The 13,396-nt window shown below is 48.5% G+C and overlaps 1 protein-coding gene across 5 annotated transcripts in view; it reads left to right on the forward strand.

Annotated features, from left to right (window-relative positions):
- LOC139268405 (di-N-acetylchitobiase-like) overlaps positions 1 to 13,396 on the forward strand; it is a 78,120-nt gene that overhangs the window by 20,245 nt on the left and 44,479 nt on the right. For all 5 annotated transcript variants that reach the window (XR_011594024.1, XM_070886502.1, XM_070886500.1 and 2 more), the window contains 2 exons: positions 9,464 to 9,635; positions 9,721 to 9,818. Coding sequence is in view for 4 of the 5 variants with exons in the window: in XM_070886502.1 (XP_070742603.1) it covers positions 9,464 to 9,635; positions 9,721 to 9,818 (270 nt within the window). In the remaining variant the exon portion in view is untranslated. The remainder of the gene's footprint in view (positions 1 to 9,463; positions 9,636 to 9,720; positions 9,819 to 13,396) is intronic.

Raw genomic sequence — 13,396 nt, forward strand, 5'->3', positions numbered from 1 at the left:
AGTTCACATGGAGGGAGAGATTAAGGGAGGATAGGAGAGTAGTGAACTCAGTGGAGAGACAGCATGATGAATTGAGATGAAGGTTGAAATCACCGAGAATGAGAAGTTGCTGGGTGCAGAGGCTGAGGGAGGAAAGCAGTGAGGATATATCCGTCATTACATTTTTATTGTGCTTGGATGGGCGGTAGAGAAGGAGAATTTTAAATGAGAGGTGAGAGGGGTGGAATAAGGTGAGATGTTCAAAGGAGGAGAAGGTGCAGGAGGAGTAGGGGGATAGACCAAGGTATGATTTTGTGATGAGAACCACATCGCCATCACAGCGGTCTGGGCAGGGCAAGTGATGGAAGGTATAGCCGGGTGGGGAGGCTTTATTTAAAGGTAAAGAGACTGAAATTGCCCACCGCTGGAAACAGGGCACCTACCCTGTTCCTCATGTTTTTATCGGCATGCTAGTTGCCCAGCTAAGAGAGCCCTATACAGTTGGCGACTCACAGCTAGCCTCGCGCGCCTTGATGACCCCAAGACGCAGAACGCACACAACGCTTGGTCTGCCCTCCAGGCCTCCTTAACCAGTGCCTGTAAAGAGACGCTCGATCACGCAACCAGGAAACACCAGGACTGGTTTGATGAGAATGATCAGGAGATCCAAGATCTGACAGATCGCAAGTGCAGGGCATTTCTGAGCCTTAAACAAAAACCCAACTCGGGAGCAGCAAAGCAGTATTACAAACGGCTCACGAGTGAGGTCCACCAAAAAACCCGAGACCTAACGAACAGGTGGTGGATGGAGAAAGCACAGCAGATACAGCATGATGTGCGAGGATTCTTCATCGCAGTCAAGGCCACCTACAGCCCAAACACCCAAGGCCCCACCCCACTGCTGGCCAAGAACGGGGAAACACTCATCAAAGACACCGAGGCAGTCGGGGCCCGCTGGAAGGAGCACTTCGAAGATCTCCGCAACCGAGACTCTGCCTTTGACCCAAGTGTTCTCGACTCCATCCCACAGCATGCTACCCGCCACCACCTCGGCAAAACCTCAACACTGCACAAGATAGAAAACAGCCTAAAAACAACAAGGCTACGGGAGAGGATGGAATCCCTGCTGAGGCACTGAAGTATGGCGGGCAGACACTGTTGGTGCGAATGCATGACCTCATCTCGCGCACCTGGAGGGAGGAGAGCATGCTGGGAGATCTCAGAGATGCAGTGATTGTGACCATCTTTTAAAAAGGGGACAAGTTCAATTGCGGCAACTACAGAGGAATCTCCCTGCTATCAGCCACTGGGAAAGGAGTCGCTAGTGTCCTCCTCAACAGTCTTCTCCCAGTAGCTGAGGGGCTCCGTCCGGAGTTGCAGCGTGGATTTCGTTCCCCACGGGAGACAACGGACATGATTTTTGCAGCGCGACAGTTGCAGGAAAGATGCAGGGAGTAGCGCCAGCCCTTATACATGGCCTCCTTCGTCTTTACAAAGGCCTTTGACACTGTCAACCGTGAGGGTCTATGCAGCGTCCTCCGCAGTTTCGTGTGACCCCAAATGTTCGTCACCACCCTGCGCCTGCTACACGACGACAAGCAGGCCGTGATCCTTACCAACGGATCCATTACAGACCCAATCCACGTCCGGACCAGGGTCAAACGGGGCTGCGTCATCACCCCAAACCTCTTTTCAATCTTCCTCACTGTCATGCTCCACCTCACAGTCAACAAGCTCCCCGCTGGTGGTGAACTAAACTACAGAACCAGTGGGAACCTGTTCAACCTTCGCCGTCTCAAGTCCAGGTCCAAGACCACCCCAACCTCTGTCGTCGAGTGACAGGACGCAAACGATGTCTGCATCTGCCCTGATACAGAAGCTGAAATCCAGGACACAGTCGACGTATTGACTGAGGCCTATGAAAGCATGGGCCTTACGCTAAACATCCATAAGACAAAGCTCCTCCACCAGCCTGTCCTCGCTGCACAGCACTGCCCCTCAAGACCCACGGCACAGCCCTGGACAACATGGACCATTTCCCATACCTCGGGTGCTTCTTATCAACAAGAGCAAACATTGACGACGAGATCCAACACCACCTCCAGTGCGCCAGTGCAGCCTTCGGACGCCTGAGGAAAAGAGTGTTTAAAGACCAGGCCTTCAAAACTGCCACCAAGCTCATGGTCTGCAGGGCTGGAGTAAAACTCGCCCTCCTTTATGGGTCAGAGACATGGACCCTGTACAGTAGACACCTCACGTCGCTGGAGAAATACCACCAATGATGTCTCCGCAAGATCCTACAAACCCCCTGGGAGGACTGACTCACCAACTTTAGTGTCCTCGACCAGGCAAACAACCCCAGCATTGAAGCACTGACCACACTTGATCAGCTCCGCTGGGCAGGCCACACAAGATTCCCAAAGCAAGTGCTCTAATCGGAACTCCTTCACGGCAAACAAGCCAAAGGTGTGCAGAAGAAACGTTACAAAGCCTCCCTGATAAAGTGCAACATTCCCACCGACACCTGGGAGTCCCTGGCCAAAGACCGCCCTGTGGAGGAAGTGCATCCGGGAGGGCGCTGAGCACCTCGCGTCTCATCGCCGAGAGCATGCAGAAATTAAGCGCAGGCAGTGGAAATAGCATGCGGCAAACCAGTCCCACCCACCCCTTCCCCCAACGACTATCTGTTCCACCTGTGACAGGGACTGTGTTTCTCATATTGGATTGTTCAGCCACCTAAGGATTCATTTTAAGAGTGGAAGCAAGTCTTTCTCGATTCCGAGGGACTGCCTCTGATGATGATGTTGGTTGCGTTGGCCTCTTGAACGAAATTCTGCCCTTTGGCTTTTTATTCCCGGTGGATCGGAAGTCGGTCATAACAGGGGCGGAAGTGCGGCAGTGAGCACACTCGAGCGGAGGACGTTGGGGTTGGGCGGGGTGGCCGCCGCTGTCAGTCATCAGCGTAGCGCTGATGATGTCATCACGGTGCCGCATCACCACGGCTCTCCCCTTCACTTAAAGGGGAGAACCTGCGCGATTGTTTAAGTTCGGTCCACTGGGCCACCAGGGAATGTTTATGCCGGACCAGTGGCCTGGCACCAAAGAGGGGGTGGCAGGTTTCCTGTTGGCGGCCCGGCTGAACCCGGGGGCATAATTGTTACCCCGACATGGCAGTTGGCCGACAAAATATATAACATGGCGGCCGTGGTAGTAGGTATTCCCATTAATGGGAGCCGCACCGCCATTTTACAACCTCACTGCACCGGCAGAAAACAGCAACTTTTGGCACCGTGCTGTGGGAGCACGATTTGTTCGGCGGAATTTCGCCATAGCGGGTGCACGCGCTTATGACGCACTTAGGATTGATAGACAGCAGAGTAGCGGTGGGGGGGAGTGGGTCACTGACGGGATACTGCAGGAGCGGAATTTTTAAATGTGGCCATTACATGTAAAATCGGCGGCCATTGCACTCCGCAGCGTGGCCGCTGATTTCCGGCGGTAACAGGCCTTAAAGTAAGGGGCAATTTCAGCCCCAAGGTTTCATCACCCCTCAGCCAAGTTTCCGTCACGTCCAAGATGTCGATGCAATCATCCACGATAAACTCATGGATAGCAAGGCAGTTGTTGGAGGGAAATGCGGAGAGGGTCGGTGATGGATGATCCACTGCCAGCATCCACAGGGTCAGCACTTGGAGGGATGAGTTGGACGAAGGTCAGCCCCCTGTGGGCTAGCTGGGTGACGAGGTCGGTGGGAGAGTGGGGTGGGACCGTTGGGGACACTACCCCTGAGGAGACAGTGACGAGTGCCACGGTGGGCCCTTCGGAGCATACCAAGAGAGGCACAGAGAGAAGCTGCAGGCTTATCTAAGAGCGAGTCGAGCCTGCGACGGTGGCAGGAGAGTAGGAAGGTCGAAGTGTAATGAAGGGTCGGGGTAGGGATTTGGGAGGACAGAGTAACCGAGAGAGGGGAGTTGAAAGGCAGCATGACGACAGGAGAGAAGGTCAGGGGGGGATAGGGAGAAAAGATCAAGCGGGAGAAGTTGTGGAAATAGAAGTGAATGTCTCAGGTTCGAAGTGACAGTCAAATTGCGCACGCAACTGGACAGAGGGAAAAACTGAGGTTACATCAGCCTGGTTATGTAGCAATTATAGGGATGCTCATTTCCTGGGAGCGACAGGGAATATGTTGATGGTCATAGCAAGGAGTGCAGAGTTAAAGTAAAGGAGCCATTTAAAAAAAATGAGGATAACAATTTTGTTTCTATTTAATTGTAAAGGAACATTGATATTTTTCTGGAGAAGAAAATGGAAATAGTGATATTTAGCTGCTGTTTATTAGTGCACCATCTGGTTCCATTCTGCTTTGACCAAAGCTGAGGTTCGAAATTTTAATTTGAATCAGCTTCAACTGGATATACAGCAAACTTGGTGCTGCCCCACTTGTAGCCCAGAATTCTACCGTTAGTTGAAGCCCAGCTTCCATGAATGGCATGGTTCAAACTGTAATATTCACGCAAGTTCACAGAACAATAGAGCACAGAAGATGACCATTTGGCCCATCGTTCCTGTGCCTGCTCTCTGAAAGAACTGCCCAATCACTCCCATCCCCCTGCTCTCTCTCCATAGCCTTACAACTTTTTTCCTTCAAGTATTTATCCAATTGCCTTTGAAAGTTACCAACAACTTGCTGTGAAAAATATCCTCCTCATGTCACCTCTGGTTCTTTTGGCAATTACCTTAACGGGGTCCTCTGGTTACCGACCCTCCTGCCACTGAAAACAGTTTATTCTAACTCACTCTATCAAAATCTTTCGTAAAGGGAAGAGAAACTTGTATTTATGCAGGGCCCTATAACATCCTTCGGAAATGTCCCGTGATTTACACGCGATGGTTTATTTTGAAATTAAGGACCATTAAATAGGTCTAAAGCACTTGCTTCATTTTTATTCAATGATGCTTGAAGCAGATTTTATTGTTATGAAGTTTTTATATGACAGACCTTGCTAACCTGACGTGCTGTCATTTAATTCTTAAGTGTCGGCTCATTAATGCCTTGTGTTAAGGCAGTGAATACGCAAGCCGTACAAATCATGGGGCTAGACTTTCCGTTATTTTTGCATGCATATCACCCACTTAACGTCATTTTAACGCTGAAATGAGGTATAATGCCCATATATCGCCCATTTAGCCACAAAATGGAAACTAATGTCAGCAGCTCATAAATGAAAGAACGTTGTGGTTATTTACAAAGCTGCAACACTGCTGGGTGTGCAGGTCAGACATCACTGGTGTGCATCACCTTGGTGACTGTTAAAGTTTAAGTTGATTCAAGTTAAGTGTAATTATACCCTTTCATGTTAAGGAATCACCAGTGTGTAATGGTGCAGCAATCTGAGACACTGTGCAACAAAGTTATGTTGGATATAAAACATTTAATCCAACCATTTGTATGAAATCATAATTATAACTGTAAAATACACCTCTCCCCACCTCACAACAAATTTATCACATTTATATCATTCGAATGGTCACCATTTCCAGCAACACAGAACACAAATGCAAACTAGCAAGATAGCCCCCTCACCCCTTCCCTCGAACCTCTCACCAAAATAGCACAAACAACATAAAAATATGCCCAAGACAACACCTGCACCTCACTTTCCTTTCCCCCCTCCGCTTCTACCCCACACCTCTACCCCTTCCCCTTCCCCTCCTGCCTCCAAGCAGCCTGGCTGAGGAGCTCCTCAGGTGCTGCTTTATTGGGGGGGATGACGGCAGAACCGCTGCTTGGATGGATACGGGAGAGGACGGTCCCGAGGTGGGAATGTCCTCCGGGCCAAAAGCAATATCTTCGTCCTGGCTCTCATGTGTCATTGGCATTGGGGGTACGGCACTTTGGGGCGCAGTGCCGTGCTCCGGGACCACTGGGAGGCCTCCGCCATCAGTGTTCCTGGCTATTGGCTCCATGGCCTCCACCAGCTGTGGCATGTACGCCATCATAGTGGCAGACATGCTGGCCAGCTGGAGGGATTTGCCCCCCATTATTTGTTGGATCTGCTGACCTATGTCAACACTCCTCCTAGACAAGTGTACCATGTCCCTGCTCAGATCTGCTGCTCGTGGTGCAGACCTGCCACGTATAACCAACCTCCGCTTGGTCGGCGCCATCCTGGAGACACCTGGGGCGCCCTGTGGCAAGTTGCTTGGGCCCGGTACCTCCATGTTGGATGTGCGAATGGCCGCGGGAGTACTAAATGTCATTAGTGTCGAATGGAATATGGAAGTTGGGGATGCAGGCTCCTCAAAGTCAGCACTGTCATCCGTTGAGAAGGGACCCGGCAGGTGCACGGGTGAGTATCGGTGCTCCTCAGCACCAGATGGAGGATCGTCCGGTGAGTCCGGCCCCGCGCCCTCACCTTCTGGCCTCTGTGGCCTTGCCTGGGGCCGTGCTGCTGGCTGAGCTGCTAAACATAAATGAGGTTATTAGAGGAGAAGGGGGTGCTAGGGGCACATGGTGAGTCTAGCGCTACACACAGCATATGCACGACAAAAACACCACTATCAAGATCATCAAGACATCACATTTCATGACTATCACCAAATTCTGCAATGCAATGATTCTCATGAGGACATCATTATTTAGACAAGAATTTTATGATTCATCGATCATATAATATTGGTCGGATATGAGTGTGTGTGGCATCTATTGACTTTACATCACACAATGGTGTATACTTTACTCACGTGGCATCACATCAGGCTGTGCTGCTGCTTGCGTGACCGACCGGGGGGTGGCTCCCCACTAGTGCCAACATCCACTCCTTGATTTCAGTGATGTCGCCCCCCCACACGTTAACCTCTGCTCGGCCCTATTCCTCGAAAGCTACTTCTATAAAAGGTAACAACAGCACGACATGGCATGAGATCATTGCGTGATATTATTGCTCGGTACTGTCACAGAGACTGATACAACACATAACCGACAGATGTAATCATTATTATAATGAAAATGATCATTCTTTACCTAACGACATACACCGTGACCGCAGGCTTTGAGTAACCTTCCCGGTATAAGTGCAAAACATCACATCTGATTTTAATCACTCATTATACTTACAATTCCAATTATATAAATATATAAGTACATGTAAATAAATGTAATACTTACTGTGGTGGATCCGACAAGGTCGTTCCGTCGCTTGCAGGTTTGGTTGCCCTCACGCACCTCGTTGGTCATTGACAAGACCACCTCGGCTATCTCGGCCCATATCTTCTGGTAGGCCTTTGGGGTGGGTGTCCCATGCCCTCCCTGGGTCAATTGACCCCAGCGTGACTTGACCTCCTGCATGAGGGATGCATTTGCCTCGTCCGAGAACTTCCTCGCTCTTTTTTGTCCTCCCAATTGTTCCTCTCCCAGCTCACTGTTTTCACCAGCGTCAGTCTCCATACTGTGCTAGGTCGCTTCCTCCATTCCTTCCAAGTTAAATATTATTTGTTCCACAAAAACTCGGTGCCAACTACCGTCTTTGTGCTTAGTAGGCTTTTTGCTGCTGGTAAATCTCACTCCTGCCTCCCAAAACAGCCAAACAAGCACACACCACACCCACACATGTTTCAGTTCCTCTCTGCTCCCTCTCACTCTGCCTCCTCTTCTGCGCATGTAATGATGACCCCTGACCTCCTGAAACGCGGGAAATGAGCGTTACCATGCTGTTGCTCTGGTCAGTGACACTTTACGGCAGAAGGTCAAAAAAATGTAACGCTAACGCCCATTTCAGCTAGCTCGCGGTAACGCCCATTTTCAAAAATGGAAAGTTCGGGTTTTGAAAATGGGCGATAATCCGGCAATCTCAAAACCCATTTTTTCGCCCACGCTGGAAATAACGACCATTTTTGGGCGATCTGCACAAAAGAGGAAAGTCTAGCCCATGGTCCATTCGCAGCTGGAATATTGGAGGGAAAAATTTGCCCCTCGTGCCACTGGGTCAAATGAATCATCTGATTGCTATCTGGAACCACCCGCTGAAACTGCAGTGCAGATGTTGGGCAAGGACACCAACTGCTTTGCTCCTCCCCTCACAGTCTAATATCCTGCCAGCACTCAGGGGTCGATATTTGGTTGTGGATGCCGCCCGTTACCACCGGCGGTAGGTGGCAAACGGCCGGCAACAGCCTCCCATCATCGTTAAGTGGCGTCCACGGCCCGGCTGAAATAGAGTAGGCTCTTTGGCAGAGACACCAAGAGGCAACACTGAGCCAGCTAACGCCACCCACGTAGTGACATCATCAGCAAACAATGGCTCTGTCGGGATATTTGCTTTGAACTGCTGCCGTACAGCCTGAAAAAAGTGGTGGTTCAAGAGCAGTTATGAGGGGAATCGCCGAGAAAGGAAGGTACATTTTTCTCTTTATTTATTTCTGCATGATTTCATTAGTTTTAAGAGTGGGGAAATGTATGTGTGTGGATTGGAGAACTTTTAGTAATTTACTTTTCCTTCCCTTTTCTTCCGCTTGTTTTTCCGAGCATGGCGGTAGCCTCCTGAGCCTCCGCCCGAGGATGTGTGTGCAACGCCACTTTTCAGCGCTGCTCTGCCACCTTTGGGTGTAAAAACTGAATTTGGTCGTGAGAGCCTGCACCTAATGCCTGGCGGTAAAATCAGCACTCAAGCGGTGACCCCGTCTCAAAAACACTAGTAGCGAATTTCGACCTATTAATGTCTGGCCTCACGTGATCAAATGTGATCACTGTAAGATTCAGGATCACAGGTCACTCACAGATACCCAAAGGGTCTTAGGAGTTATAAGGCAAATGAATTGATAGTTCAAATATAGTCAAACACAACACACAATCAGGACAGACATAGTAGACCTACGACCGTGATAAATAGTTGTTATTAGTCCCGATCGCACAGACGGCTGGTGGTACAAACAGTTCTTTTCTTCACCGTCTGCCCTGAAATGCCTTCTGGGTCTTTCTTTTTAATTCTTTTTAGGGATGGACCTGGTGTAGGATACGGACAGGATCATTTAACCTATTGTATGTTGGGTTCTTTGTCTCAACTCTTGGGTGAAACCCCCCTCTTCACATCCTCCCAAGGTTGGAGTCAGACATTCCATTCTTGGCCTTCAGATGTTTGGAGCTGCCTGTTATCAGTTATTGATGTTCACGCTGTTCAAGTCGCCTTGGCTATTGAACCAGGGAATGAATCCTTTATTCTAACACCAATCTGAAGGGACATCTTGGTCTCAAGTTATTTCTTCCAATTCACAATATCTTACATCACTTTGATCAGGTATTGGAGCATGGCCGGTAGTTTTGCGATTGCAATTTGGTCACAACTTGATGCCTCGAAGAGAGGAGAGATAATTGACAGAAAAATTGTCGGAAGAATTTGGGTGAATGATGAGGTACTAAACATGATTAATATCTTGTTAACCTAAAGTGCTACTAATTAACTTCTTCGTGTTATTCTTTGGCCCTTAGATCACATTTACTGTGCCTTGGGCTCCAAACTGCATAGAGGGCCAATGCTATGACTTTGCTACAATTGCAAAACATTGTGACTTTTTGATTGTGAAATCCTATGATATGCATGAGGAAACTATGAATGAGTGTTTTGCAATGTCAAATGCTCCTTATCACCAGGTTGTATCAGGTATGTACAATAAGATGTTCAGGTTCAGGGTCTACCTGCTCTATATCAATGTTAAGAAACTCATTGTTGTTTTTTGCCCATTTAGGTCTGTCCGCTTATATCAATTTGGGTATTGAATCCAGAAAGCTCGTGTTGGGACTTGCATTGTTTGGTTATGACTATACTTGCAAGCACTTTTTTGAGGTAAGGTGAAATGGTCAGTTTGCATTGCACAAGAAATGGGAGTAGAATCAATTCACCTGAAACTCATCCATCTGGTACATTAATAGTCTCATCAGGACATCTAATTTTATTTTGGAATAGCCCAGTGTTTTTGCCTCTGTTGGTTTGCTTTGTGCACTATTTCAAAATCTTCACTTTTTAAATTTCTGTTCCATGTTTACTTTTCACCAATTTCCATTTACATCCATTGGCTTAGTCTCTGGACTTACCTTATCCATGTTATTTAATATTGTATTCCATTAAAGCCAACCCCGAAGTGCATTGTTCAGGACTTCACCCTCCAGTGCAATTACTTTCTCTCTATCTACCCAATCAGCTCCTTTGATCATGTTAAATTCATCAATTAGAGCAGCCCTTAATCTGCTATATTCAGTCACCGTGAGTATCTAACGAACATCTTTGTGGCCTTCTGCACATGCTCGCGGTATCCCGGTGCCACCAATGCGCACTCGATCCCTTTCTGCACATGCACACTGTTGGGGAGGAGTTAAACTAATATGGAAGGGGGATGGGAACCTATGCAGGGAGACAGTGGGAAACAAAATGGAGTCAGAAGCAAAAGATAGAAAGGAGAATAGTAAAAGTGGAGGGCAGAGAAACCCAAGGCAAAAAGCAAAAAGGGCCACATTACAGCAAAATTCTCAAGGGGCAAAGGGTGTTAAAAAGACAAGCCTGAAGGCTCTATGCCTCAATGCGAGGAGTATTCGGAATAAGGTGGACGAATTAACTGCGCAGATAGCAGTTAATGGATATGATGTGATTGGCATCGCGGAGACATAGTTCCAGGGTGACCAAGGCTGGGAACTCAACATCCAGGGGTATTCAACATTTAGGAAGGATAGACAGAAAGGAAAAGGAGGCGGGGTGGCGTTGCTGGTTAAAGAGGAAATTAATGCAATTGTAAGTAAGGACATTTACTGGGATGATGCGGAATCGGTATGGGTGGAGCTACGGAATACCAAAGGGCAGAAGACGCTAGTCGGAGTTGTGTACAGGCCACCAAATAGTAGTAGTGTGATTGGGGACAGCATCAAACAAGAAATAAGGGATGTGTGCAATAAAGGTACAGCAATAATCATGGGCGACTTTAATTTACATATTGATTGGGCTAACCAAACTGGTAGCAATGCGGTGGAGGAGGATTTCCTGGAGTGTATTAGGGATTGTTTTCTAGACCAATATGTTGAGGAACCAACCAGAGAGCTGGCCATCCTAGACTGGGTGATATATAATGAGAAGGGACTAATTAGCAATCTTGTTGTGCGAGGCCCCTTGGGGAAGAGTGACTATAATACGGTACAATTCTTTATTGGGATGGAGAGTGACAAAGTTAATTCAGAAACTAGGGTCCTGAACTTAAGGAAAGATAACTTTGACGGTATGAGGCGTGAATTGGCTAGATTAGACTGGCAAATGATAATTTGGTCGGTGAGAGGCGAGAGTCCGGGAATGTCGGAGGCCTATAAAGGCCACGAGAGGTAGCGGGAGTTCGTGGTTGGTGAGAGGCAAGAGTCTGGGGACGTCGGAGGCCTATAAAGGCCGCGAGAGGCAGCGGGAGTTCGTGGTCATGGAGAGGCGTGAGTCCGGGGTCAGAGGCCTATAAAGGCCGCGAGAGGCAGCGGGAGTTCGTGGTCGTGGAGAGGTGTGAGTCCGGGGTCAGAGGCCTATAAAGGCCCAGCTGGTGCAGATGCAGGGAGAAGGCAAAAATGAAGTAGAAAGAAAGCGAAAGGTGGCGTCACAGCCAAGGGGGTAAGTGATTGGCTGGTAATTGGTAAGTAGTTTTTCGATCTCTTTTCTTTATCAGTAAGTAACCTTTGGCATTGTTGTTGCCAAATTAAGTTATTCGAAGGGTAAGTCATGGCAGGACAGCTCGGACACGTGTTATGCTACTCCTGTACGATGTGGGAACTCAGGGACGCTTCCGGTGTCCCTGACGACTACGTGTGCGAGAAGTGTATCCATCTGCAGTTCCTGACAGACCGCATTACGGCAATGGAGCTGCGTGTGGATTCACTCTGGAGCATCCACGATGCTGAGAATGACGTGAGTAGCACGTTGAGCGAGTTGGTCTCACAGCAGCTAAAGGGTACACAGCCAGATAGTAAATGGGTGACCAACAGGAAGAGCAGTGCAAGGAAGGTAGTGCAGGGGTCCCCTGCGGACATCCCCCTGCAAAACAGATACCTCGCTTTGGGTACAGTTGAGGGGGATGATTCATCAGGGGAGGACAGCAGCAGCCAAGTTCATGGTACTGTGGGTGGCTCTGCTGCACAGGAGGGCAGGAAAAAGAGTGGAAGAGCTATGGTGATAGGGGATTCGATTGTAAGGGGAATAGATAGGCGTTTCTGCGGCCGCAACCGAGACTCCAGGATGGTATGTTGCCTCCGTGGTGCAAGGGTCAAGGATGTCTCGGAGCGAGTGCAGGACATTCTTAAAAGGGAGGGTGAATAGTCAGTTGTCATGGTGCACATAGGTACCAACAATACAGGTAAAAAACGGGATGAGGTCCTCCGAGACGAATTTAAGGAGCTAGGAGCTAAATTAAAAAGTAGGACCTCAAAAGTAGTAATCTCAGGATTGCTACCAGTGCCACGTGCTAGTCAGAGTAGGAATCGCAGGATAGCTCAGATGAATACGTGGCTTGAGGAGTGGTGCAGAAGGGAGGGATTCAAATTCCTGGGGCATTGGAACCGGTTCAGGGGGAGGTGGGACCAGTACAAACCGGACGGTCTGCAGCTGGGCAGGACCAGAACCAATGTCCTATGGGGAGTGTTTGCTAGTGCTGTTGGGGAGGAGTTAAACTAATATGGCAGGGGGACGGGAACCTATGTAGGGAGGCAGAGGGAAATAAAAGGGAGACAGAGGCAAAAGATAAAAAGGAGAAGAGTAAAAGTGGAGGCAGGGAATCCCAAGGCAAAAAACAAAAAGGGCAACATTGCAGACAAATTCTAAAGGGTCAAGATGTATTAAAAAGACAAGCCAGAAGGCTTTATGCCTCAATGTGAGGAGCATTCAGAATAAGGTGGACGAATTAACTGCGCAGATAGCAGTTAATGGATATGATGTAATTGGCATCACAGAGACATGGCTCCAGGGTGACCAAAGCTGGGAACTCAACATCCAGAGGTATTCAACATTTAGGAAGGATAGGCAGAGAGGAAAAGGAGGCAGGTGGCGTTGCTGTTTAAAGAGGAAATTAATGCAATAGTAAGGAGGGACATTGGCTTGGATGATGTGGAATCGGTGTGGGTGGAGCTACGGAATACCAAAGGGCAGAAAAAGCTGGTGGGAGTTGTGTACAGGCCACCAAACAGTAGTAGTGAGGTTGGGGACAGCATCAAACAAGAAATAAGGGATGTGTGCAATAAAGGTACAGCAGTTATCATGGGCGACTTTAATTTACATATAGATTGGGCTAACCAAACTGGCAGCAATGCGGTAGAGGAGGATTTCCTGGATTGTATTAAGGATGGTTTTCTTGATCAATATGTCGAGGAACCAACTAGAGGGGTCCGAAACTTAAGGAAAGCTAACTTCGA

The sequence above is a fragment of the Pristiophorus japonicus genome, chromosome 8 (assembly GCF_044704955.1).
Source record: "Pristiophorus japonicus isolate sPriJap1 chromosome 8, sPriJap1.hap1, whole genome shotgun sequence".
In the NCBI taxonomy this organism is placed as follows: domain Eukaryota; kingdom Metazoa; phylum Chordata; class Chondrichthyes; family Pristiophoridae; genus Pristiophorus; species Pristiophorus japonicus.